General features: G+C 42.4%; 1 protein-coding gene across 2 annotated transcripts; it reads right to left on the reverse strand.

Moving 5' to 3' along the window:
- Positions 1–3,439: 3,439 nt before the first annotated feature.
- On the reverse strand, positions 3,440–21,590 carry srl (sarcalumenin). 2 transcript variants are annotated; one of them, XM_015945591.3, is made up of 7 exons: positions 21,482–21,590; positions 13,921–14,013; positions 13,331–13,426; positions 12,670–12,705; positions 5,030–5,146; positions 4,568–4,801; positions 3,440–4,483 (listed from the first exon to the last, which is right to left on the reverse strand). In XM_015945591.3, exons 1-7 carry the CDS (start codon positions 21,540–21,542, stop codon positions 3,672–3,674), a joined length of 1,449 nt encoding a protein of 482 aa, XP_015801077.1. In that variant the 5' UTR covers positions 21,543–21,590; the 3' UTR covers positions 3,440–3,671. The 2 variants fall into 2 exon arrangements, with proteins under 2 accessions (XP_015801077.1, XP_015801078.1); XM_015945592.3 differs by lacking the exon at positions 12,670–12,705.
- Between the last annotated feature and the right edge of the window lie 942 nt (positions 21,591–22,532).

Below are 22,532 nucleotides of genomic sequence, written 5' to 3' on the forward strand. Positions count from 1 at the left end.
GAGTCAGACTCAAGTCATTATTTTAATGACTTCTGACTTGATAAAATCTATAAATACTTACGACTTGACTTGATGATGTCACTCCCAACTCCCAATTACCTTTGACTTGAATCAACTTGCATCTGTTGAATTGATGGTGACTTGAGCATATTTGATATTTTAGCACAGAAGTGGCAAGACATGGACAAAAATCATGAATCATTCTTCGTTCTGGGTTTGATCTTGTTCTGCTAAATGCAGCAGCTCTTTGTTTATAATCAGGTTCAGTTGCACTTTCTTCTGTTTGAGCAAATAAATGAAGCTTTAAGAAGCTCGAGTTTATTATCATTGTCAATAAATTGAAGTTGGACAGATGATTTGATTATGACTTGAAATTTCAAAGTTAAGGACTTGGACTTAACTTGGACTTCCACATCATTGACTTTGGACTCGACTTGGACTTGGTTGTCTTTGACTTGGACTTGACTCGAGACTTGACTGGAAAGACTTGTGACTTGCAAAGCAGTGACTTGCACACCTCTGGTATATAACAAAGTATTGAGATGGAATTTTGTTGCTGACTAAATACTTATTTTCCACCATAATTTGCAAATATGGCCTCTCTCATCTTTGAGAGAACAACAGTTGGAGGCTGATTAAGCACTTTTTTGTCCCACTGTATGCCGTTTGTTATAATGTCAAGTTTTTCCTGTTTGGGGTTTTCTGGTTTATAACCTGATTCCACCTTTTTGTGGAATAGCAAACATCAAGCATTAAAGTTCAGAATTATGTTCCCTCATTTGCTCCTCTTGACAGATTTTGTGAAATCAGATTTATTTTTTTCATTGTAATGAAAAAGGCTTAGGTCTTTTTACTAATGAGTTGAAAGAAGTTCACAGATAATTTGACCATAATAACTCAGATGTTGTTCTCAATAGTTTTTGTCATGGCAGTTTTAATGGTAGCCAGAGCTCTTTTGACTGCATGCTGTAAAAGCTCCAGCATGCCACAACTGAAATAACTCCAAACCCTTTACCCGTGTAGAGGATGCCTGATGCACGATACTGCTTACGGTCACATTTCAGAAGTATACGAAAGAGTTGCAAATCCCCAAATGGCATGAATATCATAGTTTGCTATTTAGGTCAAAATTCAATCATAAAATAGCTATTAACCTTTCCTCCATAATAGTTTTTCAACTGTATTTTTCCATTTGTTAAATCAAATGTCTCTTGGTCTTGCTTAAGAAAGAGACACAGTAGCCTAATAAAATAAAATTTATAAATAAATCTAAAAAATCTACAATGCATTTACAAACAACCTGGAAACAAAAATGATTACATAAAAGTAAGAATTCTGTGTTTAACTTATCCCCAAATAACAATTATCTCTCATTTAAAACCTCTGAACCTAAAATCCTGTTTTTGTTTGTAGGTTTGTCCTTTTTGGATTTTGTGGGAGAACATTTAAGAATGACCGGAAATGCAATCCATGAAACATATATGGGCTTGTGTGCGTGTTTGCAGGAGAAAAACACACACACACACACACACACACACACACACACACACACACACACACACACACACACACACACACACACACTTACTTAAACTCCTCACCTCTTTCAGTCACGAAGTCACTGGTGCACTGCAGCTGTGAGAACAAAAACATGCTTTCAAGCCCAAAGCAACTTCAACATTGGGTAACAAAGCCTAAAGAAATAAATGACACATCAGCAGAACTATGGGCTGTGAACAGGAGGGAAAGAGTCAGAGAAGCAACATTTTTCTTATTTACGTTTTCCTCAGGAAGGCTTTCTTTTCAGCAGAATAACCACAAAATTCTGCTGAGTCATTCTATCAGAAATCTTTATTTGTTTTCCATTAAAGATCCAAAAACGGGGCCAAAGTCATTCAAAAAGGTGAATCAGTAGATATTCTAAAAGGACACACTCATTCTGTGATAGGTGAAGGAAGGTAGACTGATTTAAAAACACAGAACCACCTAACATCAGGAACCCCAGCCATCATAGAAAATCCGATCTGTTGAAATGTTGAGCTCTTCATATTCTTCTCTTTAGCACAGCATCATCTAGTGGTCATGTTCAGGGTCTGCGTTCACACACACACACACACACACACACACACACACACACACACACACACACACACACACACACACACACACACACACACACACACACACACACACACACACACACACACACACACAGAGTGGAGCCTCTTGTCTCAATTAATACATGAAAGCCGTGAGGAAACGCGTTACCAGGAAATGTATGAGTGTGCATGCTTCCAACCTGCTTTTTAGAAAAGTAGAACCTGGTGTTTTATAGATTACTTGATAAACCGTAGGATAAGTGTATCTCAGCATATTGCATAAAGATATCTAAAACTTGTTTCTTCGCCATACTTTATACTCTTTTGCAGTACGTCAGATGAACATTTGCTGCTTTATGAGTGTTCTTTGTCAATATTTGAGAAGAAAACAATAATACTTTGAGGGATACAGTGTTTATGTTGAGGTCAGGGATCAACTCATGGGTCCTCTTTTATCAGCTTATGCCATTCATAGTGATTGAGATCCATTTTCGTGTTGCAGAGACAGTTCCTGGTCTGCTGTTCGTCTGCACAGTTCAATACTATTTGTAGCGTTACACAAAGAAACAAACATTTTAATCGACAGATGAAATGACAGAGTGATTGTACAAAGGCAGCATTCAATTCTTCCAGGTTCTTTCATGGTCACTCATCTGGAAAAGGTATATCGTTTGGAAGCTTCTTAGGAAAGAAACAAACTAACGAGAAAATACTTTTAACACAGTTTTGAATTTATGCCAACGACGGGCAAACTTACGGACTCAAACACAAGAATGGTGAAGAAGTAAAGAAGAATGAATTCATCCTCCTTTTTCTGAAGATTCTTACCCTTAACCCCAGACCTCCACTTGTTTCACAGGTTGGTGAAAACCAACCAACCAAGACTAATAATAATAATAATCATAAAAAAACAAATGGCAGGACTGATTGAGGTGTCACAGAAAGGAAATGACAGGATTTTCTTTCTTGTTCGTGTCAGAATAAAAACCCATGCAACTGTTTACATAAATGTGATATCTAACATGCAGAAGGCAATCTAGTTCAAAAGCAAAAGGTTTGGAGGATCAGTCCAACTTAAAGGCTTTTTTAGCACCCACAAAAAGACTCCTTAAAAACTTCTGAGGCTTTTGGAATTAACCTGCTGAGAATACATTTTAGGATTTACAACACAGATTTCTGCCTTGTTTTGTTCACAGACAGGAGAGCTGGTGTCTGCTTTCATTTTACTAGTTTGCAGCTATTTCAATTTTCTTCACATCGGCAGTACTTCGGTCTCACAGTCCGAGACAGTCCAGTGTGATTGTGCAAGGAGAGACGAGGGTGTGTGTCCTAATAAAACTCTGAACAGTGGCTCGTTCGCTTCTCTTTTGCCCTTAAGCTGCCCTATTTAGAATCTGTAATGTTCTCAAAGTCCCCAAACGAACTTCCCTCATTCTCCTGAGAAAAAAAAACTCATTTCTGTCTCCCTAGCGATATAAACGTCCTAACAGAAGCAGGGTTGGCTCCCACCAGAACCCTTCTCTTCACCTCCCTTTACTCCTCACTTCCTCCTCATAAGTTACGATTTAGTCCTCAGTTCTTTCTGTAACGATTCTTTGGCTTCTCCCCACAGCCGGTTAACTCGCAGGATGACAGACCAGGCTGCTTGCCAGAGTTGATGCTGCTCAGAAGTGCGGGCAGTTCATTGGTTATCGCCTTCTCAATCTTATCCAAGAGGCAGCCCCCGATGTAGGAGCACTGAGCCGTCAGGGGCTTGAAGTTGGTGATTGGGTTGATTCCAAAAAAGTCACGGTAAGCATCTCGGTTGGGCAGGTCGAACTTGCTGACGTTGGTCTTGGCCAGGATGGATTTGAAAATGTAGTACTTATCTGGGTCATCAACGATCTCCTGGAAGACTAGCTCAGGGTCACTGAAAAAGCTCATCTTATCTTTGAAGGTCTGGACGTAGCGGTCCACCAACAGGGCATGGATGCGTACACGGATGGCGTGCTGGCGGATGAAAGCGATCTTGTTCTCCATACGATTCTCAATCACCTGGTTGAGGTCTTCCAGGAGGGAGATTTCCTCTCGCTTGAAGAGCTCACGGCTGGTGTCGGGTGCGTAATCGTATGGCCAGAAGGAGCTGACGTAGACTCTGGGAGGCTCTGTAACATTAATGAGGGGCGCCAAGCTCCAAAAGAGAGCTCCATAGACTCTCATTAGGTCCTGGGTAGCCAGGTTGTCAGCCTTGTTTAGGATGATACGGATCTGGGACTCACGACCTTTCAGCTGGCGGAAGAGCATCTCCAGCTCTAGACCAACATCCAGCTTGGTGGGGTCAAACACCACAAAGATCAGATCTGCACGGTCAATAAACCACTGGCAAACATCGTTGAAGGGGTATCCTGGGTAGCAACCAAGCAAAAGGTTACTAAAAATCTGTTATTTACTTTTCTGAAAAACAGAAACAAGGTTTTGAATCTCCTCACCTCTTTCCTGCTGCTTTCGGTTCTCGATGATTCCCGGTGTGTCCACAAAAGTCACCCGTTCCAGCAGCTTGTGGGGCATCTCAATCCCAATTAGTTTCTCTAGGAAGTTTTGGCCAAACTTTTCCAGGGGAGAGAAGGAGCGAGAGCTGTCTGCTGCCATCACAATACCCTCAACGGAGCGAATCTTCTCCCCATGCATGATAACGGTAAACTCAGAGGTAGTGGGCTCAGCTCCTACAGGATGAAGAGAAGGAAAAATGAGCAGGAAGTTCTGCAAAGTTGGGAGAAAAGATATGGAAAAAGGAATAAAGCCCTATGGCTTTGATGTTTTTCTTCTATCTAGTTAGTCAATATAACATTTTTATATCTTCACTGACGTTTCAGGGTTAGTTCATTTTTATAAAGGCTCAGGATTTGGATAGTTTATTATAACTTAAAAAAAAAACAAATATTTCTACGTACCTGTGTAGAGCTGATAAGGGCTGTCATTCAGGCCTAGGAGGTAATTGATCATGGAGGACTTTCCTACACTCCAGGGTCCAAGGAATAGCACCATGGGTTTGGAGGTAATCTCTCCATCTGTCAGATAAAAGGATGCAATTGTTATTTTAACAGGGTTGGGTGTAAAAAAAACAACTTTCGGCGTAGTCCAAAATGTACAATGTAAGGTAAGCATATGTTTGGTTGAGTCATCTGATGGGTTTCCAGTTTAATAATTCTATTCCATTTGTAAAAATGTCAAGATGCTGTGTAAAATGTAAAGCAGGCAACATTTACATTGCCTTTATATAACTGGTCAAGATGCTATTTTATTGTTAGCTCTGTAATTTTTAGAGGACACAATTAACCATTGAAAACCTCTTAAAGGTTTACAAACCCTTCTGAAGCACACCACAGTTAAAACACAGCCCACCCAATAAAATAAGTTAAATTAAAATGAACACAATCAGAAACATCTTTGAATTTAACCTGAAGGATGATGTTATAGTGGCACAGAACATGAAATTATTAATAAGTACATATTACAATTGATGCATTTGAAAGAAAATAGACTCTGACAGGACTGAAGGTAAAAGCTTTTTTATCTTTCATTGTAGCAGTTTAGCTACAGGATCTGCTCTGGAGTGGATCTCTTCATATCTGTCTGAGCGCTCCTCTGTGGCCTTCTCCAAGTTTTGGTCCTCCACCTCATCCCTCATTCATGGTGTCCCACAAGGTTCTGTGCTGGGGCCGCTACTCTTCCTCCTCTATCTGCTTCTTCTTCAGCAAATCCTGAGCTTCTTCAAAGGAATCTCCTACCATCTTTATGCAGATGACATCCAACTGTACATCTCCTTTAAGCCCCATGAGATGTCTAAGCTGCAGCTGTTACATTCCTGCTTAGACTCTATCAAAACCTGGATGGCTGAAAGCTTTCTACAGCTGAATGAAGACAAAACTGAGATCCTCATACAGGCCCCAGACAAGCTGGTTCCTAAAGTAAGAAACACTCTTGGTCAGCTTGCTTCTCACACCAATCCCTCTGTGAAGAATCTTGGTGTGACCTTTGACCCAGCTCTCACCCCGGATTCTCATGTCAGTTCTCTTGTTCACTCTTCCTTCTTCCATCTCAGGAACATTGCTAAGCTGAGTCCCATTCTGTCCCGCTCTGAACTTGAGACAGTTCTCCACACCTTCATCTCCTCACGCTTAGACTACTGTAACTCTTTTCACGTGTCTGAGCAGAACCTCCCTGAACCGTCTACAGGTGGTTCAGAATGCCTGTGCTCGGCTTCTGACCAAGTCCTCCAAACACACCCACATCAACCCCGCTTCTCCTCCAGCTTCACTGGCTGCCAGTCAACTTCAGGGTTCATTTCAAGATCCTAGTTCCGGTCTATAGGGCCTTTCATGGACAACCACCGTCATTCATTGGTGATAATCTCTGTCCCTACACCCCCAGCAGGTCCCTGAGGTCCAGTGACCAAAGCATACTGGTTGTGCAGTGCACCAGGCTAAAGACCAAAGGTGACAGATCATTTGCTTTTTTTTCCCGTGTCCTTTCTGGCTGTGAAGCAAACAGAATTGATGTCTGAATGCTTGTGACAAGCCTTACATCTTTACTCTCAGGTGGAGCATCAAAGCTTCTGGTTTCAATGTCATGCCAGACACTTAAAATTTATTGTTATTGTTTTTTTGAATGCTTGTAATTCTGACCAGACACAGAGGTGAAAGAGAAAGGAAGAGACAAGGGGGGGGGGGGGGGGATCCACAAAAATAAACAGTCAAAGATGAAAAAAAAAGAGTCTGCTTCTAGACCTGCAGAGGGAGAAAAAATGAAAAGGTACACAACAATACAACAGGAGCAAACTATCACTGCGTCAACCTGATGAGGAGATATAAAATCAACATTGTTTTACTGAACAATCAAATGATAATAAATCACAGTGCATTAAGTGTCAACCACAGCCTTAAGACATGTGTTGAACGTGCCCAAGTCCATACTTATGAGAGCACCATGTGAGCACCTGTGTGTGTACACGCGCTTGTTTATGTAAGGTTTCTCTATAGGAGCATCCAATAGAGAATGTGAGGGGCCACATATCTGCCCCCCCCTCCCCCCAAAAAAAGATGTGTAGGAGTTGGAAGGAGCTCCAAGTCTCAGAGATCCAGGAGCTGCCCCAGAGCGCAGGGACCCCAAGGAGACTGCGACCAGAAAAGCCCCTGCCCCCCTCGAGAGGCGCAGAGGATTGCCCCGGGGGGTCACAACCAGCAGCTGGCAGAGTCCTGGGGGATATCAGCAGCAATCCCAGGCCCGCCCGCAGCCTCCCACCCCCAAGCCGGCCGAACCCGAAACCCAGCGACCCGGGACCCAGGGGCGACCACCACCGCTGGGGACCCAACAGAGCCCAGGGACTCAGATCCCACCAGGCAGCTACCCGTATTAATCAGGCAGATGCCAAAAATCTTAAACTCCCTGACCCGGGAGCCACGAACACTCAGGGAGACTGAGGCACCACACTCCACACCTAGTGTGGCAGGGGGAGGGGAGGCGAAGATGTATAGCATCAAAAGAAGTCCCAGGAGAGGGGAGGAGTCAAAGGCCCCACCTGACATATACAGTCATACACAGACACAGTCACACACTCCCTCCCTCATGCTCATACATACACATACAACCTAAGACTTACAAAAATGCACTCAAGACACCCACTCATGCTCCCCATAAACACCCTATTCACACTGGTCCCGGTACTGCTGCACAAGGGTACAACCATCACCGGTTCCCAGAGTTCGACCCTTTCTGCTGGGGTGCTGATGAGCCCCCCCTGCCCAACACCGAGCAAAGCGACCCACCACCCCAGACCCCAACCAGACAGCCAGATCCCCCTCCTATCCTCCAGCCCCAGGAAGCCAAGCAACAACAGAGGTGTGCTAAGACCCCTAGTCTCCCTCCGCCTGCTCCAACACAGTGTTGGTGCGTGTTGATGAGGTGTATTCCATGGCTGTGGTGAGCGGGCAGTGCAGGCATCGTCTGGCCTACGCCAGCTGATGTAACCACACCACCCCTCTTCCCCCCACAGTCCTCTGTGTCTAAGTGCAGTTTAAAATTGGAAGTGGGCACCGGCACTTGGGATGAGGCTGAAAGATCCCCTTGCCAAATGCCGTTGTGTGCTCACTCCCAAGGCCCTAAGTGTGTGTTTGCGTGGAATGTCGTTGGTGGTGATTAATGTGCAAATAAAATTGGGGGGCAGGTTGCCACAGGAATGCGGAAATGGGGTCCATGAATATCTACTCCCATCCCTGCATTTACACAGCTTCCAGAATATATAAGACAAGGGACATCCTGGTAAGGTTGGGTCCTCCCCTCCTGGACATCCCCCTCCCTCGTGATGGGACAGCAGAGGAGCCAAGGTCTATCCGAGGCCCCTGAGCCTGGGCCAAGCACTGCTGCATGTTCCCGCCTTCTTCCCGGCAGCATACATGTCAGGACCTGACCTCCTGAGCCTGAGAACAGTGGACTCAGTGGTCTCCTTTAAAAAGCAGCTGAAAACTCACCTGTTCAAGCTGGCTATTGCTTGTCCTTCATCACCACCCTCTCCTTATTCTGCTCTTATTCCGCCTTTCCCGGGATCTACTGATTTCCCTCTGTCCTATTAATTTTCTCTCTCCCTTTCCTTACATTTTTAATCACAATTTAAAATTTCTGTCGTTTTAAACATATTTTTATTCATTTTTTATATTTCTTTTTTATATTTTAAATTAGTTGTTTTTGTGAAGCACCTTGTCAATTTTATCTTGAGAAACGCTATATAAAAGATTGTTTTCTTTCTTTCTTTCTTTCTTTCTTTTTTAAGGAGCATCACCTCATTTTTCAGTTTTTCCTCCACTTACAGAAAAAACATTTTTAAATATCAGAATACTTGGAATAAAGATTAAATCCCTAATTATTTGGACTGTAGAGCCTTAAACTGTCACAGAAAATTACATCAGATTATTTAATTCAACTGAACTTGTTCATTTGAATAAAATGTTGATCTTATTTGTGTTCTGTTGGTGGAAAAATAAAAACGGTTTGAATTTTTATTCTCTGTGAGGAGAAAGAAACCAGAATGCTATTTTTTAAGTTCGGTCTCAAGACAACATAATCAGTTTTTAAGTAATTAGAAAACATAACTAACTCTGTTATTCTCTATTGTTAGTGTGTATCTGTTGAATTTATTTTTTCTTGGTTAAACAGAATCTTTTTTTTATTATTATTACTGCAAAATTTGTAAAAAAAAAATAACAAGAAAATGTCCTTTCATGGTTTGGCTCGTGTCATTAATGGTGAGACACAGACATTCAGCAAATCATGTGGAAAATTTTTACTTGTTCAGAATCTTTTTGTTTTGTTCCTGCACACTTAGTGGCCAATTAATATAAAGTTTATGTTTAATGCCTCAAGAACAAGTGGGCTGAATGTAACAGAAGACTTCAGACAGCTGAAGCACTTATCTGTTATTTATGAGAAGTCCATAAAATAAAAATATGCAAAAACAAAAGACTTAGGCAAAAATCAGTCAAAGCTAAAAATCTTGAAACAGCCTCATCAGCTCCCAAATGCCCTTTTATTTGTTTGTTTTTCAGAAAACAACGAGATGTTTAGAGCTCGGGTGTCCACACTTTTCCAGCCGGGGGCCAAATTCATCATCACAGGTCAAGAAAACGTTAAATAAAAAATGCAAAATTATTTGATGGTGAATAATTTTATTTGGACTGCTCATAAAGGTGTGAAAAATTCTTATTAGAAAAAGCCAGAACAAAAATATGTTAAAAAGGATGGATCAACAGCTGCTGGAGGGGCAAAGGTCCACCGTTTGTGAAATGTAAGTGAAGGCTGCACAAAATAACTCAGATGGCTGCAAATAAATGATGAATGACCTGAACTTCTACAGCACCTTTCTGAGTCTGGGGCCCCCAAAGCACTTTACCCTACAGTTCATCCATTCACATAGTCATGGTGATGACAGACAGCTGGCCTGGGGCACGCTGACAGGAGCGAGACACTTAGAGGATACCTGGTTTAGAGCGAACCATTGATTCAAAATTAAAGGTATAGCGGAGGATGTTTCTGAGTTTCAGGAAAGAACCGCCCTCTCCTCATTTTGGAAAAAAAATGTGCATGAGAAAGCACGCCCAGTTAAGCTGCCGGCCTTGCAGCCAAATTCTTCAAGCAGTAATCTGAAATGAATTTCTCCATGCTGAACTTTAGCTTACCTGTCGAGCAGAAAACCGGCAACAGAGGTGTCTGTGGGAAGCCCAACCTTCGCTTTGCTCATGCGCAGGAAGTGAAAACTACCCAGCAACGTATACAACAACGTACGACGACGTATGACGACGGCCTTGCGTGAATGTTTCTCCAGAATGATTGACAGTTAAGCAGACCAATGGTTCAGATGATCCACCCGGAAGAAAAAGATCCTTGCTCTACCTTTAATCAGTTAATGTGTTTAAACGTGGGATAATTCCGTAGACTTAGGCCTGGTCCACACATAGCCGGGGTTTTTTGAAAACGAATATCCGCCCCTCCAAAAACCTGCATCCACACCACCGCGTTTTAAAAACAAACTCTGTCCACACATATCCGGATAAATACGTTGTTAAGGACATGCCAGACCTGTAGGCGGCAGTACTGCCCCCGGTCTTAACCTCGTCCTTCGTCTGTGGTCTTCCGCAAGGAGCAGTAATTCCACTTGCAAAAACAAACAAGCAGAAAGCGCTTGGACAATTGATGGATCGGGTAGTGACAGAGCGCAGCTCTGAAGGCTTCCGTGATGCCGGCTAGTGTAAACACAGGTCGCACACGTGATGTCAGCATTTTTTGTCGCGGAAAGTGACGTTGCGGACCTTAAAACTCCGGTTTTGTCCGTCCACACGCAGACACCCAAAACGGAGAAAACGCAGATCTTCACTTTGGCCGGAGTTTTTAAAAAGATCCGTTTTCGTGTGAAAAAACTCCGTTTTCGTGTGGATGACAGGCCAAAACGTAGAAAAATATCTACGTTTTGGCAGATCCCCGGCTACGTGTGGACAGGGCATTAATGTCATCTTTGATATTTTCTACAGCATCCAAACTCTTTGAGAAATGAGGTTTAACTGAAAACACGATATAAAAACTACAGACGACCCAGATAAACCTTGGCAAGAGAAGAAGAAGCAACAAGAATAAAAGTAATTTCATCAAATGAAACTGAAGTGTAGAGAATAGCAGCACAGAGCCAGGTACAACATGCAGCTGTATTTTAAACAAAAACATCACTCTTAACGAAGGTTTGGAGCAGCTGAGTGGATGTGGTTTGGAGGGGGAGGGTAGCATAGTTTATGCCATAAAAATATTCAACAGATGAACTAAATAAAACTTAACTCCTCAAAAAGTTTGGAAACATTATTTCAGTCCAACCTTTAAAAACCAATCTCTGTTTGTTGGAGCGCCTGATTACTAGTCAGCTGTACCTAGAAACACGGAGTCTGTGGAATCAGCAACACACGCGTTTTAAAATCCACTCCTACATTTTCCTGTTGGGATTCACTTTTGTTTTTATCTTCTAGCTTTGTCAAAAATGACTGACATCTGACTGGCTCCTGATGCACAGACACGTAGGATGTTAATGATGTCAGATGTCAGTGGCAATCCCTGTCTCAGGCTCTTGGGTCTGACGATCCTCCTGGATGATAGACCCAGGAGTTCCTTCAGAGTTTGGGAATGAAATGGACGGAATGACCACTCAACTCAACTGAACACCTGCAGGGGTATTCTCCTCTGTGCCTGGAGGCCTGGTATCCAGCAGGTTTTAACCCTGCTTCAACACACCTGATTTCAATCAGCTGGCGATTAACAGGTTTCTGCAGAGCCTGACGAGCTTTTCACAGGTGATTCAACCACTGAATAAAGTGCTTTGGAGCAGAGAAACCACTAAAACGTGCTGGATACTGGCCCTCCAGGCCTGGAATGAAATAGCCCTGACTTATAGGATCAACTTGGGCATGCTGTTTGGGCTTGACCCACAGCTCCGTCCCAGATGCCTTTCCAAAATGAGACCATCATGAGGAGGAGGAGCCAAACGGTTTTTGCTCAACATGGCTCTTCCACATGCAACTGAACCTTCCAAAGGCATTTTTCTGATGCTAATACGCCCTCACAACAAACATGAAACCACCCTGTCCCCCCACCCCTCAGACGGGCGTGCTGTTAGCTAAAGACAAGCTGCACATGCACCCCTCTCCTTAGTTTTAACGCAATTAAAAACCACACCCAAATATCCACTTCACTGTCCTCCCCTTTGGATTAATCATAATGTTTCACAAAGCAGCTTTCTGTAGATTGAACACCCCCCACCCCCACCCCACCCCCTTTCCCCGAAGGGAAATGACTGGCAGACTTTGAAGTGGCCAGATAAAGAGCTTCTCTAGACTTTGATACAACCAAATTCAGGTACTTGTACCTTTTTACTCAAAACAAAGTGCATTTGACATAATTTGACCACCAGAAAGCCACTTTATGAGGAAACAATGAAGGGTGATAGGAAGGGGCTTAGCACGTCAGGCAGTGCCATGCACAGGCAAGGCCTGCCTGCACCCACCTGTGGCTGAGTCCCCCAGGGTTCGTCCGGGGTATGCTGTTAGATGGAGGGAGAGGGGGTGAGGGGAGGACAGGAGAGGTGGAGTACAGAGAGGTGAAGGAAAGCTCAGTAAGGGTAAGGGTGTAAGGTTTCTACAAGCAATGAGGAAGGGTAGAGTGTTCATGAATGAGTGAGAGGTCATGACTGGAATTCATTGTAACATATTTGACTCGCAGCTCGTCAAACATGTCCGCCGGCATGAGGATAATGTGGCCAAGTGGTCAGGGAATCACATAGTTTTACTTTCTTTTGCAAAAAGAGCATTTTTGTTTTACAAACAAGGTAGAAATAAAATGTTTCTGCGTGCAAATTAAATCTGCTAAACTACAAGAGGAAAAACAAACAAACAAAAGAACTAGACGTTCTTGTGGAGATTAGAATGATGTGATGACTAAAGTAATAAAAATGTTTACAGAGAATAAAATGAGTGCATTTATGTGAGATCACAGGTGTGATACCAATAACTGCATAATACAGATAAATGTTTCTAAACTCACAAAAATCCTAAGTGAAGAAAGCTTATGCACAATATAAAAAAGTCTAAACACCCAAACAGAAAATACATCGCAGGACAGAAGAGAGGGAGGCAAATGACAAAGACACACGTGTAACGGTAACGTACCTGAGATCTCGTGCTGCCGCAGCTCATTGTACCTGTAGGCCTGCTCCATTGGTTTGATGGACGTGTGGTAGACCTTCCTCAGCCTCTGTATGGCCGCTGGAACACAACACGTAACATCACCCCCAAAAATCAGCTTTTGTTTCCTCTCAGGCCTCACCTTATGGTATTTACCTGTGGTTAAATATACTCGATTGCTGTTTATTTCTGTACACCAATCAGAATCCTTATCTGATCCACTTCATAGTTTTAATGGAAATAGAAAAATAGCATCTTAGCATTAAGTGCTGGTTTATTTTGCCCAATTTTTTTCAGTCTTTAATTTCAGAATAAACTTAGTAAAATCATAATAATGAAATTTTGAAAATAGAAACAGAAAAAAAGAGGAAAGAAAATAGAGCTCAGAATTACATGTGATTCTCATATCTGAATCACTGACCTACTGTAGATGCAAACATCTTGAATAAGAATAGAATAGAATAGAATAGAATATGTAGGGCCAGTTTTGAGATCACAGTGTACATACAGGTCCTTGTCTTGAGAAACTAGTGAGATACGTCACATGTCGGTAAAAATTAGTTTTTCCATCTCACCTGCATAATCTGCTGCTTTTTCCTCATTTGCCAGCCGCAGCGTCTCATCGATGTGAGATCTGTCTCTGAGGACAGAGCTGAAATCGTCCTCTTCTAAAAAATAAAGAGACAACAAGAAAAAGGAGAAAACTCAACCAACTTTAAGTGAGACCAAGCTCTCGGTGTAGATCTCTGTTGTGTGCCATCATCAGAAACAGGAGACAGAACACACAAATCCATCCAAAGACATGAGGGAGACGAAAAATTCATTTGTTTGTGTTTGACTTTTGCTAGTTTTACTTCATTCTAAGGATCTGAGCACAAAACCTGCAGGCTAATAACTCCCAGCCTTCTCTCAGCCAATTAGCCCACCCATATAGACTTCATTAACATAAATATGTTATTATTGTTCTTAGAAGCAGAATGAATGTATTTTAATAAGCGTTATGGATCTGCTGTTCGGGCTGCGCAGTGGAGCAGTGGTTAGAGCTGTTGCCTTGCAGCAAGAAGGTCCTGAGTTCGATTCCCGGCCTGGGATCTTTCTGCATGGAGTTTGCATGTTCTCCCTGTGCATGCGTGGGTTCTCTCCGGGTACTCCGGCTTCCTCTCACCGTCCAAAAACATGACTGTTAGGTTAATTGGTCTGTCTAAATCGTCCTTAGGAGTGAGTGTGTGTGTGCATGATTGTTTGTCCTGTGTGTCTCTGTGTTACCCTGCGATGGACTGGCTCTCTGTCCAGGGTGTACCCCGCCTGATTGCCCGTTGACCGCTGGAGATAGGCACCAGCTCCCCCCGCGACCCTGCGTGGACAAAGCGGGTTCAGACAATGGATGGATGGATGGATCTGCTGTTCATAATTCACGTATGAGACAGGTTTTGTAGGAAATGCCTAATGAAGTCCACGGCGAAGAATACTCAGACATGAACACGTTCGCTTTTCTGACCCGGGTGTTCATGTGTGTAAAAGTTAGTGGCAGAGAATCTGAGGGCTCATATTTGCTCACTAGTCATGTCCTCTTTTGAACCTATCAGATTCATCTGATAACAGCTGTCAGTACAATCAGTTCTTAATTTAGAAAGCAAACTCTGAAAATAAACACACAAAGACGCGGCATCGCCATGGGCTTTGCGACACACAGCGAAGAGAAGCCTGACACATTCAGGGACTTCCCCGGGTTCTCAGAGACTGGAGCTGATGAAGTTTCCCTTCAGTAATAGAGACAATGATCCTGGGACTGGTCACACTATATTTGTCCACCAACCACAGACTTCTCAGGTGGTGAGGCCTGTCCTTGTGTGTCCAGGCTTCAGGACAATCTGTGCCACTCCCCCACACAGACCTGCATTTATACAACGGAGCAGTTAGAAACCCTCCCTGTTGACAGTGTGAATGTCTTTGAAGACCCTTGTAGGGACATTTTAAAACTATTTAGAGCACAGATTAACACTTAGTTGTAAAACTCGTCGTGTACCTGTTTTCCCTTTTACCAGATGTTTACTCCTTTTACTGAACCAGCGAACAGATAAACCTGTAACCTCTTCTCATAACTACAACCTGATCTAACTTCCACTGTAAAGCCCCATGATGTCTACAGCCAGCCTGCATGCAGGGTCAGAGAGCAACGGGCGTCTGTGTGCCTCGGCGCTTCAAGCACAGCCATCTGATCTAACGAGAACTGGACATGACACGGAGGCATCTGGGATACACTTTGTATACTTCTGTCAAAATATAGTCTGGTTAAGACAATCTGGAAGAAATCTGTTATCCGGTCAAACACCTCCATAGTTGTTTCATTACAGCAGATGGCTTTTTGTTCTGTTTTAAATAAAGATAAGGCCAATAAATAAGAAGTTGCCTGCATCTTTCTGAAATACCCAACTTGAATCCTCATGATCAAACAATGATCCCAGCTACACCTGAGTGGGAGAAGACCCTCCTGCTCCTGCACTACAGTGAGATCCAATGATCCAATCCAATGATGCATGTCTAGAAGACACGGTAGGAGAAAGTTTGATCTGAGAAAGACTAAAAATAAATGTGCTAAGATTCTAAATAACCTGCATGAAAAACTTGAGAATTGTCCAGGTGGAATTTTATTCATTTGCAGTTCCTTAAAAGTCTACATTCGTGACTGCTATTGGACACAGTTATAGAGATTTTCTCTGTTAGATCAGCTCTTCTGACCGATTATGGAAAAAGCCTGAAGAGTTGCTTCATCCGTCACAACAGAACAGTCGAGATTCCACTTAGGGGCTGAAGTGGCAGCGTCCAGCTCCTCCACTCTGAGCACTCAGAGCTAACTAAAGCTTGTTCGACCGGCTTCGCCTTTCAGAAGAGTCGTATCTTTTATCACCAGCTCCTTGAGTGTGCCTAACTGCTGTGAAAGTGTTAACACCTTCCCAAACCAGTCGGCCCCTGGAGGCCCTGCTGCAGAGCTCTACAAAGATCAGAGAGGTAATGTTGCCATGGGACAACGGACCATGCATCACAGCTCAAAATTAACCCTGCAGGCGCCAGGAGAGCTGAACCCTGGACATCTGCAGTCTGAGCTGTGTGTCCTCGCTGAGCTGGTTGCCTCACAACCCTCCCTCAGTTTGGGGAAACATGCTGATGGCATGTGGTCGTTCTGCAGGATTGTTGCCGATTTAAGCTGAGCGTTGACTCTTGGATGCATAGGTCATGCCTAAAATATAGAATCCATTTGCAGACCACAGAGAAATGAAGAAATCAATTCCAAAAGCCAGAGTGTGAAAACACTAAAGGTGCATGGCAGAACAGGCTGAATTTAGAAGATCAACCACAAGGTTTTGTCCTAATGCGCATTCTGGTACTTAACTGCAGTTATGTACTTTTCAACGTGTGTAGTAAATGTTATACATTCAGATCGTCTGCCTAAATTAAGTCTGTAGCTTTAACCAAAGACAAGACAGGAGGTCCCTACAACGATCAACAGTTTCTGCTGAATCAAATCTCAAAGCTTCAAAATAAAAAGCTTTAATATTCAGAGTAAACACAATTTTCATGCTCAATTTGAAATAAGAGCAACGCCTTTGACACACTGGACAAAAACAAAGAATGCAAAAATGTTTTTTTTTTTTTACACCTGAAAGGACATGATTTCTTTTTGAGTGAGTGTAAAGAGTGGACAGTTAGCGGAGCTGGAGCTCACTGCAGTGAAAGGACGTCATAGATGGCAACAGGTGGCACAGCTTGTGAAGCTGGTGCTCCCACGGGGTCAGAAATAGCCCCACAATAGTCCAGAAGATGGACAGAGGAGCAGAAAGAGGAGGAAGGATGACTGCTGCCTATTTTAGGATTTTGACCATTAGTCGGTGTGGAGACTCGAAAGATGTTCACATCCAACAGAGAACTGAAGCGTTGTTTTTGGTGGCGGCTGCCCTTATGGCGATCTCCTTGGGGGTCTCCATGCTCTGGAGGGACCTCTGGATGTCTGAGGCTTGGATGTCACCAAGATCTGTGAAAATGATGTCTCATGCTCCCTGAACCACTCTTTCATTATTTGAGCCCAATTAATCCTGGCATTGTCATCTTGGAATATGTCCGTGTCATCAGGGAAGATGGAATAACCCGGTCATTCAGGTAGTCAGCTGACCTCATTCTTGGAGTAAATCCTGCTGAACCTAGACCTGACCAACTGCAGCAACCCCAGATCATAACACTGCCCCCACATGCTTGTACAGTAGGCACTAGGCATGATGGGTGCATCACTTCATCTGCCTCTCTTCTCACCCTGATGCACCATCACTCTGGAACAGGGTCCATCAGGACTCATCAGACCAGTTTTAATAATGCGTTGGACAGTTCTTAACCCAGTTTTAATTGTTTCTGCAATCTCCTTAGATGTTTTCTCTGCTTGATGCCAATGATCTGACCCTTCTCAAACAAGCTAACATCTGTTCAATGACCACCAGATGTGTCTTTCTACATTGTTGTTAAAGAAATGAGAAACAACTCATTGCACTAGTTGGGGTTAAATACCTTGTTGCCAGCTGAAAGATAATCACCCATGCAGTAATTATCTAACAGTCGTATCTATTTGCTAAGTAAAATCTAGGTGGCAACTTTTTTGGGCCGGGCGGTGTATATTACGTTAGAAATACATTTTAATGTAATCTATTACTTATTTTAGCCTGTTAACCCTGCTCTGTTTTCAACTTAGTCTTCTAAGAAGCAAGGATGCTTATGGAAAGGCATGGGGTCAAAGGGGCTTTACTCCTGGGTGTTGATCTGGTGCTAACATCCAAGTTCAAACACCTCCAGAGGATGTCCAGTGTCCTTGGGACTGTCTCTTGATGTCATTTAGTTCACTGATGTGTTCCCTCTTCCGGAGGGATGTCCCCAACATGAGATCATTCAGAGAGAATCATTTTAACTTTTGATCTCTCCTCTCTAAAAATGTTTTTGGTATCTGTGTTTCTTTTGTCTTATTTTTAATATAAAATAAGAATTTTATAAATGCAAATTTGATCTTTTAATCATCATTGTTAGTATTTGTTTTAAACAGTTGAACTCTAGACAATCAGGCATTTTGGTCAACCTGCAACTTTCATAGTAGACCTGAGGAGGAGAAAAAGACTTTAGCATTTCTGATTGTATCCATTAATAAAAAATAAAATAAAATAAAATAAAACATAAAATAAAATATAAAATAAAAATTAAAACAAAAAATAAAATAAAATAAAAATAAAACAAAAAATAAAATAAAATGAAATTTAATTTAATTTAATTAATGATTAATTTTAATGTATCTCTGACACAAATTGTTCTGTAGCACATCAAAAACAACAACTATATTTGACCAAATTTGGATAAAAGAGAGCGACTGTGTGAGTTTTGTGCAGGTTGAACCCGGACAAGGAAATAGATAAATGATCTGCGATAACCAGATTCTCACATAACATGTGAGGGTGCATCTCTTCAATGCATTTTGTATTACACTTGGCTACCACTGCTTTATAACAGTCTGAGTTTGTATTTTCCATATTTAGTTTAAAATGACAACATTTACATTTCTTATATATTAAGAAAATCAGGTTAAAAAGTGGCTCAGGCTTTCTTTATATTTAGGAGGAGCTGCAGTAAATGTAGCTCGAGTTGGATAGAAATGTGGAAAATATGTAGAATTATTTTTTTATCCTTTCATTCATGGATGCCCATAATTTAGAGCCACGTTGGCTATTTAATGAAAGCTAATCCATACAGCAAATTCTTGCTTTGTCAAAGATATAAATAATTATAAAACAATTCATCTGGTGGATCTTAAGGTGAAAAGGTCAGGTTAGTGATACCAAAGCCCTGGAAGACAAGCAAGGGCATAATTATAACATATATCTCTTACGGTTGTCCCGTTGTCTAAATTTGACCAAACATCTTTTTTTTCTACTTTTACGACTTAGATGCAGAAAAACTCACCAAAGATGCTTTAGTAAATAAATGCTTTAGTCCTAAAATCTGAGCAAAGGCAATAAAACAAAGAGAGAAAAATAAATACTACATTTTCTTTTTCATGTTTACATTGATTATGTCATTTCACTTATTTGTTTTTAAAGCCCATTCCACAACCGAAGCGGACGGCCAAGGTGCTGAAACACGTCACAAATATACTATAAAAAACCAGCAAATCAAATGTGACAAATGTAAAACCATTAAAGAAAAATTTAAAGGAAGTTAAAAACAGACAATAAAATACAGTAAAAAGAATAAGAGACTTAAAAACCTTCAACTAAGGCAACTGGTTCCAAAGCGTAGGAGCCAACACTGAAAAGGCATGGTCCCCCCCCATGAGCTGCACTTAGAGCGAGGAACCATCACTATGTCACTACAGATCTTTAAGAGTGGAATGACTATTTCTTCCTTTTTCCCCATTTTGCTTCGTCAAGAAATAATAAAGCACTTTTCATGGCTTTATAAACCATGGAGTCATCAAACTTACAAGAGGGGACACTTTTATATGTTTTCCTTTTCCTGAGGGAGATCTGACAAGTTAAGTCCACTAGAGTGCACCCCATCATGTCAACATGACAGATCATATGTTGCACGTTAGTTAAGTCATTAGCAGATAATGCCAGTGAGAATGTCAAGCAGCAGCTATTATTGGCTCCTCCATTTAAACTAACACTTTCTCACCCAGTGCGTAGAGACAGTCTGCAGAAGAGACGGTGAATTTGTTTCCTGTTGATGTTGATGAAGATGACCCCTTCAGGTATTAATTATTAACCCTTTGATGCATGAATTATGAAATCTTCAACCATGATTTTTTTAAACAATTTTTTTCATTTGTCTTTAGGTGTGAATGAAACAAATTTCAACAAACATTTTTTGTAAAATTTTATAATTTACAAATAATTTATTACACGTCCACTTCAGTGGGCAGCGTGCATTCTGAGCATGAAATATGTTGGCTTGACTTACTGAAGTCCAAATGGAGGGGCTCAAATGCAATAAAGTCTTCAACATTTGTGCTTAATAGCAAAAACAAATAAATAACAATTTTGAGTACCTGTCCACTGTAGTGACCATTATGCACCAAAGGGTTAATGCAAGATCCTGACAGAAATCCAACTGAACACAATTACATGAGTGTTAAAGAATCCAGGAGGAACCCAAAACACACCTGCACGGGCACTCAGGGGGCTCTGTGAAAACATGAGCTGCAGCCCCTCCTGCCTGGAGAATGCATGTCCCTAAAAGGCCGGCTGCTGGGAATAAATTGCAATTGTGACAGTGCAGAGTGACAGCAGCTGTGCAGCATGTCCAAAGTGAAGCGTGGCGTTTGGAGAGGGGAGGTTAAACATTTGGCGCGGAGGGCGGAGGAGGTTGAGAAAAGGGAGGGAGGATCTGCTGTGGACAGTGTTGGGTTTCAGGTCTTCCAATCTTAGACACCTGACTGAAGGCTGGGATATAGAAGCCTAGTTAGTGACTATGGAGCTGAACGCCACCCCAAGGACGGGCAGGGGTGACAGACAAGGGTAACAATAACTTCATCAATCAAGACCAAAAAAAAAAACCATCTGGAATATTAGATTTCCCCAATCTGCTCCCCGTCATCATGGCAAACTTGTATGAAGCTCCCGTAAAAAAGAACAGTCGAGACCATGAGTCTATCTGTGTCCCTTTCGTTTAACCATGTGGTCATTCCGCTCTCCTCAGCTGGATTAGGACTTTCCATCAGCTGGTGCCATGCCCCTGGACAGCTGACATACAGCTGAACTCTTCCAGAAACTCACCAAACCACGAGACAAACGTACAACAAAACTCGCTGATGTTTCTGTTTAAATCACTGATTAAAAGTAAGCTTGTGTCCAAACTTACAACTGGTGTCAGCTGCAAAGTGGGACACAATTTAAACATGTTGGTGTTTCTTTCCAGTACTGGCTGGTTTGTCACTGGTGAAGGAACCCCTCAGGAACGCAGAAACGCTGACTAACCTCTCACTGCATGATGACCTGGTCCCTAAAATCACACCATCACCATCTCATTCAGCAACTATTCTACAATCACCCTAACACACCTCCTCTTGTTAAACAGCACATCTTTAGATAAACTGTGTCAGAGTTTTACCTGCTGTGGCCTGCAAAAGCAGCAGGGCGAGGTAGGAGCAGATCCAGACTGTACCCTTCATGATGGCTGCCAGGAGAACGCTGATAGTCTCACAGACTATATATACCAAGGCAGGAAGGTTAAAGTGCCTGCAGAGAGAAGAGGTGGGGCTCCGAGTGGGCCAGCTGTTGTGTGTGTGTGTGCGGGTCTAATATTCTGCATTTGAGGTATACAGGTCTCCAAATTCATAATTAAGCAGCTAAAAGTTCTCTTTACTCAGGGTGCAGCAATCTAGTCTGTTCTTCACAGCAAATCCCCATGATGGAAGTGTGTTTAGGACATAGTTCAACTAGACAGCTCCCATGACATGCATTTAACCCTCTCAGGCTCAAAATAAGTTTTGATAAAAGGACGAACAACTAAGTCCTTCAGGGATACTTCTGAGTTTAAAAATGCTCGTGAAATACGTATGTGGAGTAACCAGGTAGGTTTTAACGTTGCAAATCTGCAACGCCTGCCTCCAGAGGGTTAAAGAAACAAGCTGAAAAAGAACAATGGCAAGTAAATTCAGAGCTGTCTTGTACAAGATTAAAATCTCAAAGAAGCCGCAGGAATTGTCGTTGCATTGACCTTCATCTACAAAATCAAATGTCAGGAAATGCGCTCCAATGTGTATCAAAGATGGCTGTAAAACACCCTCTGGTGAGGAGGAGCACACTTGTCTGGCGTGTGAGTGGAAATTATCCCCATGAAAGTGTGAGAGGCAGGGATGAGTAAGCTGATGAGAGTCTGGGAGATAAAAACTCCTGAGTCAGCTCAGAATCCCTCACACACAGCACAGATTACAGATTCATCACACACACACAGGTGGACACAAAGTGGCTGGTGTGATCTCACGATTCCTCGTGAATATCTCAACTGAAACTTAATCCTGAAAGATGGCAGCAGTTTCTTTACCCACCAAGCTCATCCTGCTTCTCCAAACATTACTGCCACATCTTCCCCTCTCGATGTGGCAGTGTGAGCGTCCTGTCGCAGCATCCCAGTTGATCATGCGGCCTGGCTACTTGGC

The sequence above is a fragment of the Nothobranchius furzeri genome, chromosome 12 (assembly GCF_043380555.1).
Source record: "Nothobranchius furzeri strain GRZ-AD chromosome 12, NfurGRZ-RIMD1, whole genome shotgun sequence".
In the NCBI taxonomy this organism is placed as follows: domain Eukaryota; kingdom Metazoa; phylum Chordata; class Actinopteri; order Cyprinodontiformes; family Nothobranchiidae; genus Nothobranchius; species Nothobranchius furzeri.